At 38.9% G+C, this 18,710-nt stretch overlaps 1 protein-coding gene across 1 annotated transcript in view; it reads right to left on the bottom strand.

Annotated features, from left to right (window-relative positions):
- The window catches only part of STMN4 (stathmin 4), a 29,978-nt gene extending 11,539 nt beyond the window's left edge, over positions 1-18,439 (bottom strand). The window contains exons 1-2 of the mRNA XM_074288374.1: positions 18,322-18,439; positions 2,239-2,322 (exon numbers count right to left, since the gene is read on the bottom strand). Coding sequence (XP_074144475.1) covers positions 2,239-2,251 — 13 coding nt within the window. The 5' untranslated portion in view covers positions 2,252-2,322; positions 18,322-18,439. The remainder of the gene's footprint in view (positions 1-2,238; positions 2,323-18,321) is intronic.
- Between the last annotated feature and the right edge of the window lie 271 nt (positions 18,440-18,710).

Consider the following 18,710-nt stretch of genomic DNA (forward strand, 5'->3'; position numbering starts at 1 on the left):
ACTGAGATAGAAAACTTTGCCAGGCTAAGTTCAGGGTCTCCATGTGGTTTCAAATTGAGAGGGTACTGACCCACCCTGTAGCTCCTCTCCTACTGCCTTGCAAACCTTCATTTTGATTCCCCCATCAGGCTCTTATTTGGCTCTCGGGGTGTATTGAGGGTCATTTCCTTCATCCCCAAACACACACCCTTTAGGCTTGCCTGTTAAAGGTCTCCAGGATCTCCGAAGGGACCTTAAGCCATTGTGATACAGGAGAGGACTGACTTTGGGCTCGAATACCAGCCTACTGTTCAGTTGCTACCTCAGAAAACCTGGGCAGACTTCTCATTTGTAAAATGAATAGGTTGGACTAGTTGGTTTCTGGAGTGTCTTTCAGCCCTTTAATCTATGTTCCAACACTGCCATTTTACAGACAAAGAAACTGAGGCTCAGAGAGGGAGGGCCATAAATGATGGGTAAGGGACCTTGGAAATCATTGAGGTAGATGAATCCTTCTTCCCTCTGAGCAAGCCCCCTTTATAAAATGGGGGTTTGGGATCATAGATTTATTTACACCAAAGAGATCCCATAGGTCATCTAGTACAATTTCCTCATCTTACATGTGAGGAAACATCTCAGAGAAGTTGTGACCAGTGACATCCCTGTTCTCTCCTTGGAGTCCTTCACAGGCTATCACCCATCCTCCCCAGATAGAATCATGGACTAGGTGGACCACATCTCACCCCACCCCACCCTAACCTTACATCTTTGTAAATCACTTCAGCCTAGCATTTCTCTTGCATTTCCTTTTATTTCCTTATTCCAGCAGGGGCTGGAATTTGTATCAAGCTCCCACGCTAGCACTTTATACTATTCCACAATTAATAAGTGGCAGAGGAGAGCCTGGGGCCTAGGCTAAGGCCCTTTAAGCTTCACTTTCTTGTACTCTGCTTACTTCACTTTTAGGGATCCATCTGACACATGAGCTCTTGGGTATGGAAGAGAGAAGGCAATTTTCTCCCTCTTTCTCACCTCCTGGCTCTCCTCCTGGCATCCCTTGTTTATTCCCTGGCAATTTTTTTGAAACCCAAGCTTCATAGTCTGAAGCAGGGACCATAACTGAGAAAGAATATTTAGATCCCAAATGTACGGATCTCTGCTCTGCTCACTTTGTCTCTTTATCCTGGGTATTTCTCAGCCTTTCTAACTCTCCTAGGGAGTCCTACTTTGTCCTTTTGTTTTCCATCAAGTCTTTAGGAAAAGAGGCTTATTTTTCACAATCCAGATAATCAGTATGGTTCCTAGGTGGTTTTGTAAGTCCCCAAAAGTGTAGAGTCATAAAAGGGGAATAATTCTAACCCTACCCATTTGCTGAACTTGATAAATAATAGTTCTGACAAATGTTAGGAGAACACTTGAAAGACAAAGATCCTTCTTTTTTCTGAACCCTCAAATCTTTATTCTGACATTTGTCAAAAAGCAACATGCTTCAGTGGATTCAGGAGGCCTGCTTGTAACCCAGTTTCTTGTCCTGGGGCTTCAGGCAACCCTCTTAGAATACAGGAAGGTTACTGATCTGCACTGGTGAAGGGGGTTTCCATACCAGGAATTTTCTCACACCAATAAAATTACATGCTTAGTCTGTACCATGTTCCTTCCCCATGGCACACATCATATCTATCTGGCATCATAGTAGTTATTTATGTACATATCTTTTACTCTCCCCAACAGATCTTATTCATTCTTCTATTCCTATCAGTGCTTTGTGCATTTATTTGTTAAATGAAGAACTTTGGCAAGCTAAGTGCTCATTGCCCTTAGCACAACTTACTTCAATTCAGTTCATTACACATTTAGTAAGCACCAATGTGCTTAATAAATATGTGATAGGGATACAAGGAAAAATGAAACAGTCTCTTCTCCCAAGAAGCATATGTTCTATTGGGAGGGGGAAAAAAAGCTCACAAATGAGCAATTGTAAAATATCTAGAGAAAATAGAAATTAATTTCGAAATCATTTGGCAGAATTGCTTTTCCTTTGATGGTAAAAGTCAAAATTGAATTTTGCTGTCATTCATCCCTGTTCTCTCCTTATGGAGTCCTTCATAGGCTATCCTCCCCACATAGAATCATGAAGTAGATGGACCACATCTCACCCAACCAAACCCTAACCTTATTATCTTTCTAAATCACTCCAGTCTAGCATTTCTCTTGCATTTCCTATAAATGCTTATGGTACAAGCAACTTCTGGCACCTACCTGCAAGAGTCATTTTGTCCAGGGTGCTTGAGACTGTTGTCTGTCAATGAAGAGTCTGCCACAAACAGAAGCCACAATAGCCACCTGGAGAAAAGAGGAGAGTTTCGCTCATTGGCAAGTTATCCATCCACAATAAAGCCAATAGCTTCATTCAAAATCATTCATAAGGAACACTGGTTTCCAATGGGGGAATTGACCTTCAGTCAATCCATCAACGAGCATCTATCAGGCATCCAAGTACTAAGTAGTGTGTTAGGTGTCAGTGATAGAAAGTGAAATAGTCCTTGTTCTTAAAGAGCTTACATTCTTTTTATTTTCCAGAGCTCAAATTTATTTCTTTTTATTTTTAAACATGGAAAAAATAGATGTAAATCCAATATAGGCATACATATTTATACAATTATCATGCTGCACAAGAAAAATCAGATCAAAAAGGAAAAAAAATGAAAAAGAAAAAAAATTAAAGCAAACAACAACAAAAGAATGATAATGCTACATTGTGACCCACACTCAGTCCCCACAGTCCTCTCTCTGAATGTAGATGGCTCTCATCATCATAAGATCATTGGAATTGGCCTGAATCTTTAGAGCTTACATTCTAATAGGGGCTACAACATATATGTAAACAGTTACATGCAAAAATAATATGCATCAAAGATTAGGCAACCTTTCAGGAGAAGGTATTAACAGACAGGAAGATAGACAAGGAAAGGACACATGTTAGAATTGGTGTCTGTGTTAGCCTTGAAGGAACTAGGCATTCCAGAAGGTGGAGGTGAGGTGAGGGAACATTCTAGGCAAAGGGGAAAGGCAATGCATATATACATAGAAAGGAGATGAAGTGTACGAGGAACAGCAGAATTATAGTGTGGAAAAGGAGAACCATGTAAGAAGACTGGGAATGTAGCAAAGAGCCATATTGTAAAGATCTCTAAGTGTCAAGCAGCAGAGCTTATATTTGATTCTAAAGGTAATAGGAAACTATGGGAATATAGTGAGTAGGTGAGTGACATGGTTAAACCTCTGAAGATTCTCACTTTTACATACATCAGTCACGTGCCCCAAGATTTCCTTCCCTCCCTGACCATCCCTAGTGAATGTTCATATTCAGGCATGAACAGGGTTTGCAGTGATTGGAGAAGAAACTGAGGCAGGTGACCTTGCACAGTTTTCCTTCACTTCAATCTCATTCAATTGCACATATGGCATCATCTCCCAGTGTCATGGTTCCCTTTGAAAACAAAGGACAATCAACAACAACAATACTTGTTCTACTCCTAGACAAAGACAAAACAAAGCAATCAGTCATTGCCCTCAAATTGATACCAGTTATTTAATAAAGGTTTAGGGACTCGAGTTTGTTTATGAATTTGAGACTAGAAAGAAGAATGTTGAATTAGTTTTTCCTTAAAATATGCTAAAAACTGTCCTTGAAATTTGATTGGCTAAGAGGAATAAGGCTCAGAGCATCATATCCGGTCACTTGGGTGCAAAACAGCCAGGACATCCAGAGCTTCTTGGAAAACAGCAATGTGAACAAGAACAGAAAGTTGTTCTTAACTCAACTAATGTTTTGTCCTGGATGAAGATCCCTTTCCTGCTTGGAATATCTCACTCTGCTCTGGATAAGTAAACTTAAAAAATTTTTATTATATGTTAGATTTTGAGCATCTTGTTTTGTTATGATTCCTCACCAAATTACCAAATGACAAATCTGAGTCAGGCCCAGATTTTTATAAGGAGGGAGGCATTTAACTAGCAGTCTTTTCAAATCAGAATCATAGAATTTTAGAATTGGAAAGACTTTGAAAGCTCAAATTAAAGTCCAATACCATTCATTTTACAAATGAGGAAACTGAGGCCCCAAAAGGTTAAATGATTTCATGTACTTTAGATAGGGGCTGTCACATAAAAGTGGGATTAGATTTGTTCTTTTTGGCCCCAAAGGGAAGAATGATGAGCAATGAATGGAAGGAGAAAAGAGCAAATTTAGGCTTGATATCAGAACAAAACTACTGAGACTTAAAATTGTCTAGGAGTGGAATGGGTTGTGTCAAGAGGTAGGAAGCTTACCCTCCTTAGAAGTCTTCAAGCAGAGGCTAAATGAGCATTTGCTAGTTATGTAGATGTTTCTCTTGTTTTATTTTTCTGGCATTGGTTGGACCAGCTGGTTTCTAAGGTCCCTTCTAACTCTAAAATTCCACGATTCTGGGATTCTAGGACTTGCCTAAGATGGCAGAACTAATAGGTGGCAGAGATGGATCTAAAACTCAGAGGTCCTAACTCCCAGTTGAAGAATCTTTCTATACTATACTACAGCACTCAAGTGAGCAACTATCTCCTTTGCTTATATATGAAGTTGGCCCTATCAATGAATACTGGAGCTGGACATGGGGATACATGACTTTGAAGAACCCCCAAATGCACATGCTGATGTGTGATACACTTTGGTCATGATGTTCTCTTTCTAGCATCTATACTATAACAGTATTTATATAGGTTAATATATTAGGTTAATGAATTAGCCTAATTGCTGTGGCTATATCGGTCCAAATACAGGCCACTCTGAATACAAGCAGTTCTCTTTAAAAAGGGAAGAAGACTATGTGTTGAAAATTTAAAAAAAAAATTATTTTAAGCCCCACTGGGTTTTAGATAAGCCATATTAGTGAAGTTATATAGGCTGATAGAAAAATTGAGAGTTGAAAACAACAAAAATAATAGACAATATACTGTTTTATGATCTGCAAAGAGCTTTATAGACATTATTATCTAATTTGATCAGATTTTAAAAGAAAACACCTTCTCTGAAATATCTAAGAACTCTAGTTCCCAACTTAAAAAAGAGGGAACCAGATACCTGGTAAAAGGCAAAGGAGAAAAGGAATGTTTCAACACAGTTGCCATCTTCTATAGGAAGTGCTTCCCAATTTCCCTAGTTGCTAGTACCTTCTTTCCAAAAATTATTTTTTATTTTATTCATATATATTTCATGTTTAATTTTTATTTACATATTTCCCCCTAGTACAATGCAAACACCTCCAGACCCTATCTCTGTTACCTAGCATAGGATGTATCATCCTAAGCTCTTGAAAGGGCAGACATCTGGGATACTTTGAACCCAGGTCTCAGTTGCTATCCTGGAAGCAGTCTGGCTCGTTTAAAAGAGCACTAGACTTTATGCTTAATAAATAAATATTTATTATAATATAAAGATTTTATGATTAATAAATGTCTGTTGAATGAACTAAATGAATGAATGTGTGAGTTGAGCTCATTGCATAGAAGGAACTAGAGATCAGGCTAGACTTCTTGCTTAGTGAATTAGGGCCAAAACTTTACTTAAATCAGGATTAGATGATGGAGGTCTTCACTGGTGATTAGGGAAGTTTAGCTCAGCATGGGGGATTGGGGAGTGGGCTAGGTAGAAGCAGAAGAAACTGGAAAGAGAACAAAGGTACTTCAAGCTAGTTTATGAAGAGTAGACCCAGGGAGGAGAGAAAACCGTATTATATTTGGATGTCTTGATAGATTTTCATGGTCAAGGGATAATGGCACTATGTGGTTTTCTAAGTCTGAAGGAATCTTTATGTATGGCTTAGTGTCCCTCATTTCTATTTGAGTTTGACCCCATTGATCTAGACCTATCTAACTGAATCAACATTTATGTGAAACACCTACAGTGAACTAGGTTCTCAAGCTTTTAAGAGGTAAACTCTAGGAGGATAAAATCTTTTTAATCTTTCATCCTCATCTCAGTGATTGGTATGTAGTAGGCACTTAATAAATGTTTGTTGATTGATTGATAGAATGACTTTAGGGACCTACAGATTGTCTGGTTCAGCAACATTTTGTATTGGCCATGGCTGTTCCAAAGAAGTGTTTTGAATGGTCTAGTGGTTTGGTTTATGGACCATAGAAAGGTTTATGGCTGTGGGCCATAGAAAGACAGCAGATAGAATCATCATTCAGCAGTAAGAAACTGGCAATTAGCAAGGGTCAGATCAAGCAACTTACCAAGAACTAAGGTAGACAAGCCAAAGACTAAAGAACTCAAAGATTACAAGTTAGATAGAGAAAGCGTTAGGTGAGGAACTCAGGACTGAGGGCTGGTCAACACATGGAACCAACAATGAGAGCTCTATAAGGTAGACATGATATGGTAACAAGATTTTAGCGTTAGCTTCTTGCTTTTTTATGCTAAAGAAGTACAAATTCAACTCCAGAGGGCAGAACTGTTACAGAGAAATAGATTTAAGCTTGATATAAAAGGGTAGGGAACATAATCTCCTTATGATTAGAATTCTCCAAGAGTGGAATGAGTTGGATATGATGAATTGCCTATCACTAAAAATGAAGCCTTTTGGGGAAAACAAAGAATTTCTACTCAGAAACAATGCAAATATTTGATTTCTGGAATCTCTTCATTTCAAAGAATTTATGAATTTTAAGGTAGTAAGTAGTCCTGAGCTCCAGATCTGTGGATTCAGCAAGAGAGAGAAGAGAGGGCGGTAGTGGAATAATAAAAAATGATTCACATTTCTATACTTCTTAAAGGCTGTGACTGGAGTGTCAGCCTTGAATCTAGGAAGATATCCTGCTTTTGACATACTAGCTGGGTGATCCTCTGCAAGTTCTCAGTGCTTTGGGTCACTTCCTAAGCCTATAAAAAGCAGAAAAGGTGCTGAAATTCATTGGTAGAGAGAGCTTGCTCACTTGGAGGTTCCTTATTCCAGTGAAATTATAGGTTCAGCTCCTAGCTCTTAAGGTGTGCAAAATCTGACGACAAAATCAAGTAATTTCATATTTATGAAGCATTTAGTAAGGGCCAGCAGGCACTGGGGTTGCAAAGACAAAACTGAAATAGTGCTTGCCCTCAAGGAGCTTCTACTTTGAGTGATAAAACAGTGCACAGATAGCAAATATATGATAATATATTATAATATATAATATAATAGATAATATAGATAATAGATAATATGAGGGGGAAGGAAGCACCAGTAGCTGAAAAGTTTAGGGGAGAATCAGGAAAGACTTCCCACTAGTGTGTCAACTGAAATGTGAAGAGAGGAAATTGAAGCTAAAGTTGGAAAAGCTACAAGACAGCTTGGTGGTATAATGGATGGAGCACTAGGTCTAGATTCAGGAAGCCCTGAGTTCAAATCCAGCTTTAGTCACTAATCTGCAAAAAGTGGCACCTCACCTTCTTGAAGATCACTCAAACTAGTTTTATTTCAATGGCTGATTGTACATGACTTTTTAGATGGGATTTATTTAGATGGGATTTAGATGGGAAAATGCGTCTTTATTTTCACTAATCTATTACTATAATTTAGAATCTCTTTCAACTGTGATTAAAACAAAAAAACCCAATTAATCTAACAAGGTACCCATAGTCTTTACCAGTTTGTCCAAGAAGCTATGACACAAAAAGTATAAAATCCTGGACTTTAGAACTAGAAGGATCCTCAGACCTAGTCCAAGCTTCTCATTTTATAGATGAGAAAACTGAGATCTGGAGAGCTCAATTCCCTTCCTGCTTCTGTTTTGGACTTCTAGATTTTAAAATCATGCTCCTTCATCCTAAAACTTTACTTAGAACCTGGGGATTCCTTGCTCAAAAACACCTAATCACTCTCCGCCTTCTCAACATGGAACTTCTCTCTATTAGGCCTTTGCCTTTTTCTTATTGGTGAGTTCCTTTTGCAGCCTCCAGTGTAAGGAGAGACTGAGGCTGCTTGTCACTCCATTTCTTGCTCTCTTTCTGGCTTCTGGGCCATGAAACCATCCCCTGATGTTGAAATACATATATTCCCCTCTCTCTCTTTTCAGCTCCCTTTAATGATGGCTTCCATCATTAGAATGTAAGCTCCTTTAAGACAGGACCTTTCTTTTTCCTTGTGTTTGTATCTCTAGGGCACTGTGTCTGGCCCTAAGTAAGTGCTTGATAAATGCAATTTGCCTTCTTTCCCTCAATAACTTGCCCAAGGTTACAGAGGTAATCAGGAATGTCAGAGCATGGGCTATATCCTGGACAAAGGAACCCAGAGTTTGGGAGAAGAGGAGGGTCTGGGGAGCCAAAATTCTTTCATAAGAGCATAGTACCCCTAGGGAAAGAAATAGTAATCCCTAATTTGGCTGGCTACTACCAGCTCTGCTTCCAGGATCTATCACTGTCTTGTGTAAAGAAAGAGAGCTGTCTATTAGGGGGTAGCTGAAGAAGTCAAGGTCTTCGATGTCTTCCTGTTTGAAAAAGGAATGGGAAGGGGAAGAGGTTTCTTTGCTGTGGTCACTGAGGTTGGTCTTAAGGGCTCTGTGGTATGGAAAAATGCAAGGTTTTTCTACAATGTATTTGATGAGAAGGAAGTAAACAGATACTATAGATAGTCATTGGATGAGCTAATGATTTCTGAGAGAGGTGGTTATGGTCTACACACAGAGAAAGTAATTTCCAATTTCTTTAATAGAGAATGTCTCTCTAATACTATCAATACTTGTTTTAAGAGGATGTCCTTCCTAGCTATTCTAATTTACAGCTCAGGTTTGACTCCTGGAAAACATAAAGAAATTCTGACACGGAACCTGGCCTAACTGCTTTGCAGTTTCCTGAGATGCTCCCAGGTTGGTTTGGGGTGAAGAAGGTGGTTAGGATTCCCTTTGGGCCTTTGGAAGCTTCCCACCTCCTTCAAGATCTATATGGCTTTGAATTTAACCTCCGTGGAAGAACAATTTCTTCTTCTTTAAAATGAGAGGATTGGACTAGATGACTTCCAAGTTCTCTTTCTGACACCACTAAAATAGTTATGTGTGTATTACTATATAATCCTGACAATCTAGAATCTTATCTATACTCATATCGTACTTCTAATGCCTGGTGTGGTGCTCCATAGAGTGAAAACATTTAACGCATGGTTATTGAATTGAATTGAAGTGATGTTCTTAGAATGAGAATGATTCACATAGATCACTTATCACTGATGACCTGGGGCTGGTCTCTGTATAAACTCTTTAGATTTGGTTCTTGGTAAGTATGAGAATAAGAAGGGAAGCCATTAGATCATTTCCTTAGAGATAGCCCTCCAGTGACCTTTAATACAAAGGAATGCTCTTATGCAGACTGGGGATGAACTGGGTGACTTGTTGAATTATTCTGCAATCTATGATAGGGGACCCTCAGAACCATAGCTAGGATAGGGTCACTGGAGCTTTGTCTCAGGATGGAAAATTTAGGGCATATTCTCTTCCCTCAACACTTGGCCTTGGTGACAATGGTAATTGTGCTTCCACCCTCTTCAGCAACATAAAAAGCCTGAGATGCCCTAGGAAAGTTTTATCTCTCAGGCTGTTGCATTCCCAGCTCCCAGTCTGCTCCCTAAGCATCCTGTCCTTTAACAGCATAGTAATCTCCTGGTTTCCTGGAGCTCATCCCCCCTCCTCCCTTTTCCCTTGTTAGAAAAATTACTAATTACAGCTCCAGCAATATCGCCTTCTTCCTCTAGATAAAAAGGCAGATATCTTATTTAGTTAATGATTATGTAGGAATGTGGGTGGCATATCAAATGCCCACCAGTTTTCAGAAAGTTCCTTGGCTGGCTGAAGCTGAGATTAGGATAGTACAATAGTGAATAAATTTTGGTCCAGCACAACCAGGTAGGTGAATAAGCCTGGTCCAGAGGTTGAGTGGACGAGTCTTGACTTAACAAAGGTGGGGTTGGGATGTGGGAATGTGAGGGTGTTCTGGAGTATGAGTCATGACTCTTTTTTTGATGGCCATGAACAGATACAGCTGTGTGGGTTTACAGCCAGCAAGTATATCCTGCTGGGTGTGAGTTCTGTTAAGGGAACTTTAGGCTGCACAGAATGACAAGCTGGAAACTACCCAGTTAGGCTAACATAATGCTTTTAAACATACTTCTAATTATTTTAACTTAGAATATTATTTCTGGCTTTATATTCTCATTCATATGTAAATCAATATCCTTGCTTATACCCAAGATGGTTTAGGTTTAATAAGAGAAAAAGGGAGGGAGAGGCAAGAGCAGGATATTCTCTTAATGGGCCAGAGACAAACAAAAGAGATGAAGGAATTGGGGCTGGATATTATAGATTGGAGAGATCCAAATGGTTTACAGGGGCCAAGAAGATCAAAAGGTTTCTATGTGGCATTGTGGACAGAGCACTGGACTTGGAGTCAGGAAGACAAGTTCAAATATAGTCTCGGATATTTACTTGTTTGATTGTGGGCAAATCACTTAACTTTGGCCTGCATCACTTTACTCATTTATAAAGTGGGGATAATTATATCCTCTACTTCACAGAGTTGTTGTGAGGATAAAATGAGATATTTATGGGGCAGCTAGATGGTGCAGTAATAGAGCTTTGGCCCTGTACTCAGGAGAATCTGAGTTCAAATCTGATGTTAGATATTTAACATATACTAGTTGTGTGATTCTGTGCAAGTCACTTAATTCCAATTGCCTTGCTCTCCCTCAAAAGAAAAAGAGTATTGTACAGTGTTTTAACAAATTTCTACATAAATTCCATTGTTACTATTATCAATACTAAAATAAAATAAAGTAAGTAATGTATCTACTTCTTGCTACTTGTTTGACACAGAATAAATTACTTCATTTCTCTGGGCCTTGATTTCCACATCCTACAAAATGAAGGATTGGGAATAAATGACCTCTGAGGTCTCTTTCATCTCTAAATCTAAATCTATGATCTTAAGACCTAGGTCTGAGAACCTTGATGCTTTATGTTCACTAAGACCAAAAAGGAATCATGAGTATATTAAGAGGCAGTCCAGAAAAATAAAATAATATTGGGAATGACATATGATAATTCATATGCTTATTATCATAGCCTTGGGCAGCTAGGTGACACAGTGGATAGAATGCAGGGCCTGGTGTCAGGAATACTCATTTCCTGAGTTCAAATCTGACTTCAAACATTTACCTGTATGACCTGGGAAAGTCACTTAATCCTGTTTGACTCAATTTACTCTTTTGTAAAATGAATTAGAAAAAGAAATGACAAAACAATCCAATATCATATTAGAATTTCTTTTTTTCTTTTTTTTTTCCCTGAGGCTGGGGCTAAGTGACTTGCCCAGGGTCACACAGCTAGGAAGTGTTAAGTGTCTGAGAGCAGATTTGAACTCGGGTCCTCCTGAATTCTGGGCTGGTGCTCTATCCATTGTGCCACCCAGCTGCCCCCATATTAGAATTTCTTTGCCAAGAAAATCTCAAATAATATCATAAAGATGAGTTGAATTTCACTAAATAAATAATAGTCCCATTCCTCAAAGAGCTTACTTAGATTTTCATTCTTCTGGATAATAATACACACATTTTGTCCTTTAACTTGTTGTCAGAAGTGTATTTCATGAACATTAAAGGGCACATGAATGTATTATTCTTATCATTATTAAAATGAATCAGATGTCTATCTGTGTGGTTTCAATGGAAGGGTTCTAAAACTCTGGGACCTCAAAATGGCTCTACCATTGGACTATCCATGGTGCTGAAAATACCTACTATTAAATCATTCCTTTGGATGAAAGCATTGCCTCTAGAAAAACTCATATTTGAAGGCGCTTCTATTAGGTGGCCTTGGATGGTAGAAGAATTGAAAGCTGATTTCAGGAATGGGTTAGAACTAGCCCATTATCACTTTAGGAGGGAATAGATGGTAGGACTAGTGCAACTCAGATGATTTAGATCTGTCTTCTGCTCTACTCCCCAGCCCCAAGTACACAGGGAGCCCTGCTTTATTTTGGAAAGTTGCACATGATTGTTGGTCTTTATCCACTCTCACTAGGAAAGGTAGTTGACTAAATTCAGACAAAAGACCAGATGCTTCTGTCCTGAACTCAACCCACATTCTCATTCATTTCTCTGTTGTGTGGATTTGTTTGCTATTCTGGACTTCTGAAATTTTTCTTTAATCTATACAGGTTCCTTTCCCTCTCAATTCCACTTTCATTGTTTGAAATCTAGATATCAACCTCTGCACATTTACTTGACCTGTATTCCTAAGGAATGTTAATTTTGGCTTACCTACTTGAATTTCATAATTTGCCAGGTCCTTTAGGTTTGGTTTGCCAACCTGGAAACTATCTCTATTTCCATCTTTTAGATTCATATAATATCTATCTTAGGTAGTACAATGAATCATAAGCTAGATTTGACACTGAACCAGTTGGAAGAGAGTGGGCAAGATTACATTTGGCATTCTAAATGGCCTTTCAAAGATCCCAAGTCCATCTCTTTAATACCATTTTTTTTTTTTTTGTTAAGGGGAGTGGCTGAGAATCATGGAATATCATTATCTCTGAAGAAGAAAAATGGAAATCCACATACATAACCAATGAAGGGTCACTCAGTCGATCAATAAACATTTGTTTTGGGGTAGCAAAATATTTTTTAAAAATCTCAGCTTTCACCCTCTGGAAGTTTTATATTTTTATTAGGTGGATACCACATGTTAATAGCAAAGGAAATATAAGATGTATACAAAATGACTGAGGATTAGAATTATATATATATAGAAAGGATTACCAAGTAGCAAAATGAAATGCCTTTTGAAGAAAGTGCTGCTTGAATTGAATTGTGAAGCAAGCTACAGGTTCCAAGAAGTAGTCATCTGAAAGAAGAGCATTCCCAGGCATTGGAGACTGCCTGGAGACACAGGTCCAGAAAATGGAATGTCATATATATGAAAAAGCAAGCAAAGCAGATTGGCTAGAAAGTAGAGTGAATTGAGGAGGAGTAATGTATAATCAGTTTAAAGATAGTTTGAAGACAGATGGTGAAGACCTTTAAATGTGAAACAAGGAGTTTATAGTTTTATAGTTTATAGTAGGGATTCCTTTTGAGAATAGATTGGATAAGATGGCCTCTACAGTCCCATCCAACTCATAAGGTCTTTTATTTTAAGATATAATGGTGAAATGTGAAAACTTCTCTAGGAGAGAAGATGCAAGATAGGCAACAAGGAAGGCTGCAGTAGACCACTCATAATGGTTGCCCACAAACAATGGAGCAATATATCTTGTCAAGAACATATGTAACCAGAAAAGAAGGTTCATGGAATGGATGGCACCTGGGGCAAAGCCTGATAGATTGAGTATCTGAGTGCTGCACTGATACTTGTGATCCCACAAGTCTAGGTCAGTGATCTAGAGAAAAATTTCCATTGCACTGAAGAGATCCTCTATGGAGAATTTATGGAAAGATAGAATTTAAAAAAATCATACAGGATGAAAAGAAATGGAAAACTTGCAATCTTTATCTTCAGTTGGGAGAGCCAAGAAACAATAACCAGTATTTATCATGTACCTAAAAACCAGTATTTGTTGGGTACCTAAAAACCAAACACTTTTCGTAGTGTTTTACTGATCGCATTTGATCTTTATAAGAATATCAGGAGATAAGTACTAACATTATCCTTACATTACAGTGAAGGAACTTGAGACAAATAGGCTTCTTTATTCCTATGTTCCAGTTAAGGAAACTGAGGCAAATAGAGGTTAAGTGACTTGTCTGGGGTCCCATAGGAGGAAATGTCTGAAGCTGGATTTGAACTCAAGAATTCTTGATTTAAGGTCCAGTACTTTACTCCCTTTGCCACCCAGCTAGAGAGTACTCAAACCAATGAGATCTCAGATTTATTGATATATGGAACCAAAAGTTAAAAGGCATCCCCACACCCACTCTGGATATGCCAACTAAGACTCTCATTTTGAAATTGTCTCACTATTAGACTGCTCTATTTATTGTACCATGCCCATCTGTCATGGCTTCTGGTCCAGAGCCTTCTTAGTATACAGGATAATGAAGAAATAGAACATGAAGGTGTGATTTTTTTAATTAGGGGGGGAGGTACAGTATGTTTTATATATAGCAGAATGGAGTATAATTTAGGGTAGACTTCTGTAGTTGGAGAAGACATATGAAGATATGAGGTAGAAAAGAAAAAAAAATTTAGGGCAAAAAGAAAGAAAATACTTTTATTCTCAAAAGGAGTATATAAAAATAGTAGGCTTTTATATACTACTCTCCTTTCCTATCAGGTTTTCACGAATTTCCAATATACAAAAGAGACAGTACAAGATTTAAGTTGGAAGACCTAGATTTGTTTTCCTGCTTCCTCCAAATCCTAGCTCTATAACCTAATCAACTAATTAATCAGCCAATAAACACTTATTAACTACCTACTGTGTGGCAGTCACTGTGTTAAATAGGTACTAGAGGTTAAAAATCAACAAAAAACTCCCTTGAAAAAGTCCCTGCCCTGAAGGAGCTTACATTTTATTGGGAATAACTTGCCTTTCAGGCAACACCACAGGCTTGTTATGAAGATCAAATGGCTAATAAAAATTTGTAAAAACTGTAAAGTATAGAAGTGAGGTACAATTATTATGAGTATATCCAATTCAATGCAATTCTTCAAGTTTCTACTAAACACCTACTATGTACAAGGTACTGGGGTTAAAAAGACAAAGTCAAGCAAACCAAGTTATGAGTCATATATATTCCTGTTCCAAAGCTAATGTGAGTGCTATAAAAGCCACTTAAAATAACATTAAATATATCTCAATTCCCTCTCTTAATTCTCCCAAATTTTGAAAATCATCGCCATCGCCATCGCCATCACCACCACCATCACCACCGCCATCACCACCACCATCACCACCACCAACAAAAAACAAACACTGATATTTCTCTGTGCCTCTTGATACCTCTGCCCCCAGACACAATGGTTTCAAAATTTCAAAAACATTTTTCACCTAAGAGCAGCTTGAAAATGCTTTTCTTTTAGCAGGCCTGCTAAAAGAAAAGACTTGGGGTTTATGGAAATATTTGATCATTATCTGGATGATGATGATAATATCTGAATGTTTAGCACAGTGTACACCAAATATTGTTTCTTCTATTCTCCATCCGGATGGTTGGAGTCATGTAGAGTTTCCTTTGTTCTCTTCATAGTTGTCTCTCCTGTTTTATTTCTACAAACAATGAATTTTAGAGCTAGAAAATATTCCTAATCCCCCTCAGCTTGAAGGAAAATGAGGCTCATAGAAACGAAGTGATCATTTAGCTAGTAAAACAGAAGATTTAAACCCAAGTCCTCTGACACAGCTATTTCACTATTCCTTATCTAAATTCCTTTTTATCAAACCTTGTCACCTTTCTTAAAATTTGTAATGGTGCACAGAGCCAATTTTCCTCAACATGCCATTCTTTGTCTGGCAGGATGAACATTTCCTGTTTTGATTCCCAAAGGGGGTCAACTCATTCTATACTTAAATCATTTTATTGGTACTAAAATAATTTTTAGATTAAAAAAAGAAGCAACTCACCAGCTCTTACTAGAGCACAGCTCTAAAATGACCCTCTTATCACTTTTCCCATTCTTTTAAGAATCTTGTGCAAACAGTACAACATGGACTTTTTTTCCCCCTGAGGTTGGGGTTAAGTGACTTGCCCAGGGTCACACAGCTAGGAAGTGTTAAGTGTCTGAGACCAAATTTGAACTTAGGTCCTCCTGAATTCAGGGCTGGTGCTCTATCCACTGCGCCAACTAGCTGCCCCCAACACTAACTCTTTTCTTTAGTCTTAGGAACTTCTCCAGGTAACCCTTCCCTACACCACAAGAGAGATATATCTTGAACTTCATTTGAAATGAAGTCTGAGTTACTCATAAGTTCATAAAGTTGGACTCTTTAAAGATCATTTAGTTCAACCTTCCACTCAATGCAATAATCACTGACAAGTGTCATCTAGTCTCTGCTTGAATACTTCCAGTGATGAGAAGCTCATTAACTCACTAGGTCTCTTAGTCCATTGTTGGGCACCTTTAATTGCTAAATTGGGAAGGGAATTTTTGTGTTGGGGCTAAGTGGCATAAAATGGACCCAGAAAAAGGCAAAGAAAATAGTGACCTTGGATTGTTCAAGTGGTGAGGGAAAAAATGAGACCTGAGAAAGCTTCACTTATGCTTTCTCAGAAGCTTAGAAAGAAGTTCCACCTATTAACTTCATATTTAAAAGAATTAAGCCAATTATGTGTTAAGATCAGTTATTTCAATATTACTGAAGGATTTCAAGTTCTGTTAGCATCTTCTAAATTTCTGTAATCTAGGACAAAGCCCCAGTTGCCCTGGCTTCGTTACAGTTCTAGTTAGAAAACTAGACTTAGGAGGATAATAGCTCCCTCTATATAAATATTCATTGTTGAGGCTGGGCAGCATTCATACAATTTCCCAGTGATTGAACCAGTCATCAGGTGGTCAGGAAGGGACCCCACATGGCAGAGATATTGAGCTGCAGAGGTGTGACTCTGAGATGATGAGAGAGCTTTAGGACTTGATTGGTTCAGTGTAGGTTTCAGAAAGAGGTAGAGATCAATACTTAAGGATGAGCTGGATATGAGCCAGCCCCTCTTTGGTTATTTGGAAGTGGGAGTGCAGGCAGGTTCTGAATCTAGGCTTGCTTTTTCCCCCTTCAATAAATAAACAAAATGTTATTAAGTACCCACTATATACAAGGCAGTATACAAAGCACTAATAATATAAAGACAAGAGTGAAATAGACTCTGCCCTCAAAGATCTTACATTCTAGTATGTGTGGGGGGGAGAGGGCGGTACCTGGAACTCTAACTCTAACCTAAGAAAAGCAATGGCATCATGCTTCCTCCCCTTTTTTTTTTTTTTTAACTAGGATGATTTCATTCCTCAAAGCATTCTATCTGGTGTGGAGATAGCTTTCTTTCCCCAGAGATGGCTACAATATCTCCAGAGTTTAGCCAACTCCATCTCTGAGTGAGTCAGAGTTCCCTTATTTTCTTGCCACCTTAACCTATACAGCAGCCCCACCTGACCTAAGAGCTCAAACAATTTGGCTCCAATCATTCCCACCCAACAGTTCATTTTGCCTTGGATTCTCTGGTAGCTCTATTAAGGCTGTCCAAAGAAATAAAAGAGGATAGAATCTTTGAGAGGGAAAGATAGGGGCTTCTCAATCAATCCTGCTGTTGGAACCCAGCTGGAAGAAGGAGGTCTTCCAAGTGGAAACACCTAAGAAAGGGATCTTGGGGACATTCTTTCCCAGGATACTCCCAAGAGAGCACTCAGGGACATCTTTCAGAAGCATTTCAGACTCTGCAAAGGATTCAGAGATGCTCCATTTTTGTACACTTCACAAGTCTGTACAGGGGGAGTAGAACAAAGAAAGCCTGGCCACGTGTCTCTTATATCTCATAACTGGACATCCCTGATTTTTTGGTAACCCCTCTATGATGCACCTATAGGTGAGTGTGGGGGGGTGCTTGCTCCTGCATGAGTGAAGCTGTGGGGGCGTGGTCCCTCCTGTTCCCTACAAGTGGGGAACCTACAGGAGTTGTTCTACTCTTGAGGGCAAGTTGCCCTCAGGCTGGGGTGGGGCAGGGGGAATGGATAGAAAAAAAAAGCCTCCACTAGGAAGGAAACTGATATTCCCTAGTGCAGTGAAAGTCAGGTGAAAAAGTAATGTAGGACAAAGGTAGAGAAAAGATGACAGGAGAAGAAAAATAAGAAGGGAAAAAGGAAGAGAAAAAGAGAGCAGAGGAACAAAAAGAGGTGATGGGTGAGGCTGGATAGGTGAAAGAAGTAGCTTTTCACTTGATTCAATAAGAGGATCAGAAAAGCTAGAAGGGGGGCAGAATGAATGACAGAGTGGGTTTTCAAAGAAATCTTTTTCTTTCCTTAATAATGCCTTCTGCACAAAAATCCCTCATGGACACAAGAAATTAAAGAATCCCCAATTCCTGGTCCCAAGTGACTCCACCCCTGCCTCCAGAACGGGGACAAAGCTTAAAACTTAAGCTTTTCCTTCTACAGAAACTCATTATTTTATTACTGACACTTCTCACTGCTCTAAGAATCCAACAAAGTTTAATAGAATGAGTAAACTAGCAGCAACATAATAGATTCACTGTGCTATTTAGCTGCCTAGTTCCTCCCTCCCCCAACCTTTCCTATGACTTTAAATTTTTTTTTTTTAAGAGATGCCCTAAGCATTGGTATTTGTTTTCTACTTACCCCAACCCAGTTAGTGGTGAGCTGCTTGCTTCCTCACTCCCTCAATTAGTGGTGCTCTGGGCTTCTCTCAACATCAGCACCACTGTTCGGCTCTCAACATGACATCATCTCTGAGTGCTGTGATTGGACAGCTGTAGGTTGCTTGGCAATTGGACAGTATCTTCTGGAGGAGCAGGGATTGCCTAAGTAACTCTTGGAGAGCCAGGGACCTAGAGGATGATGTCACACAAAGAACCTATTTTCTAGGTTGAACAGGGTGCTGGGGCAGCAGAGATGAGGGTGGGGAAGAAGATGGAAAGTGGGAGTGGTGATGGAAAGAAGGGGAGGGATTTTATAGTCTTTAGCAGCCACGGAGGGAGAATGATGAATGATATATAAAAGTTTTTTTT

Source organism: Sminthopsis crassicaudata, chromosome 2 (genome assembly GCF_048593235.1).
Source record: "Sminthopsis crassicaudata isolate SCR6 chromosome 2, ASM4859323v1, whole genome shotgun sequence".
In the NCBI taxonomy this organism is placed as follows: Eukaryota; Metazoa; Chordata; class Mammalia; order Dasyuromorphia; family Dasyuridae; genus Sminthopsis; species Sminthopsis crassicaudata.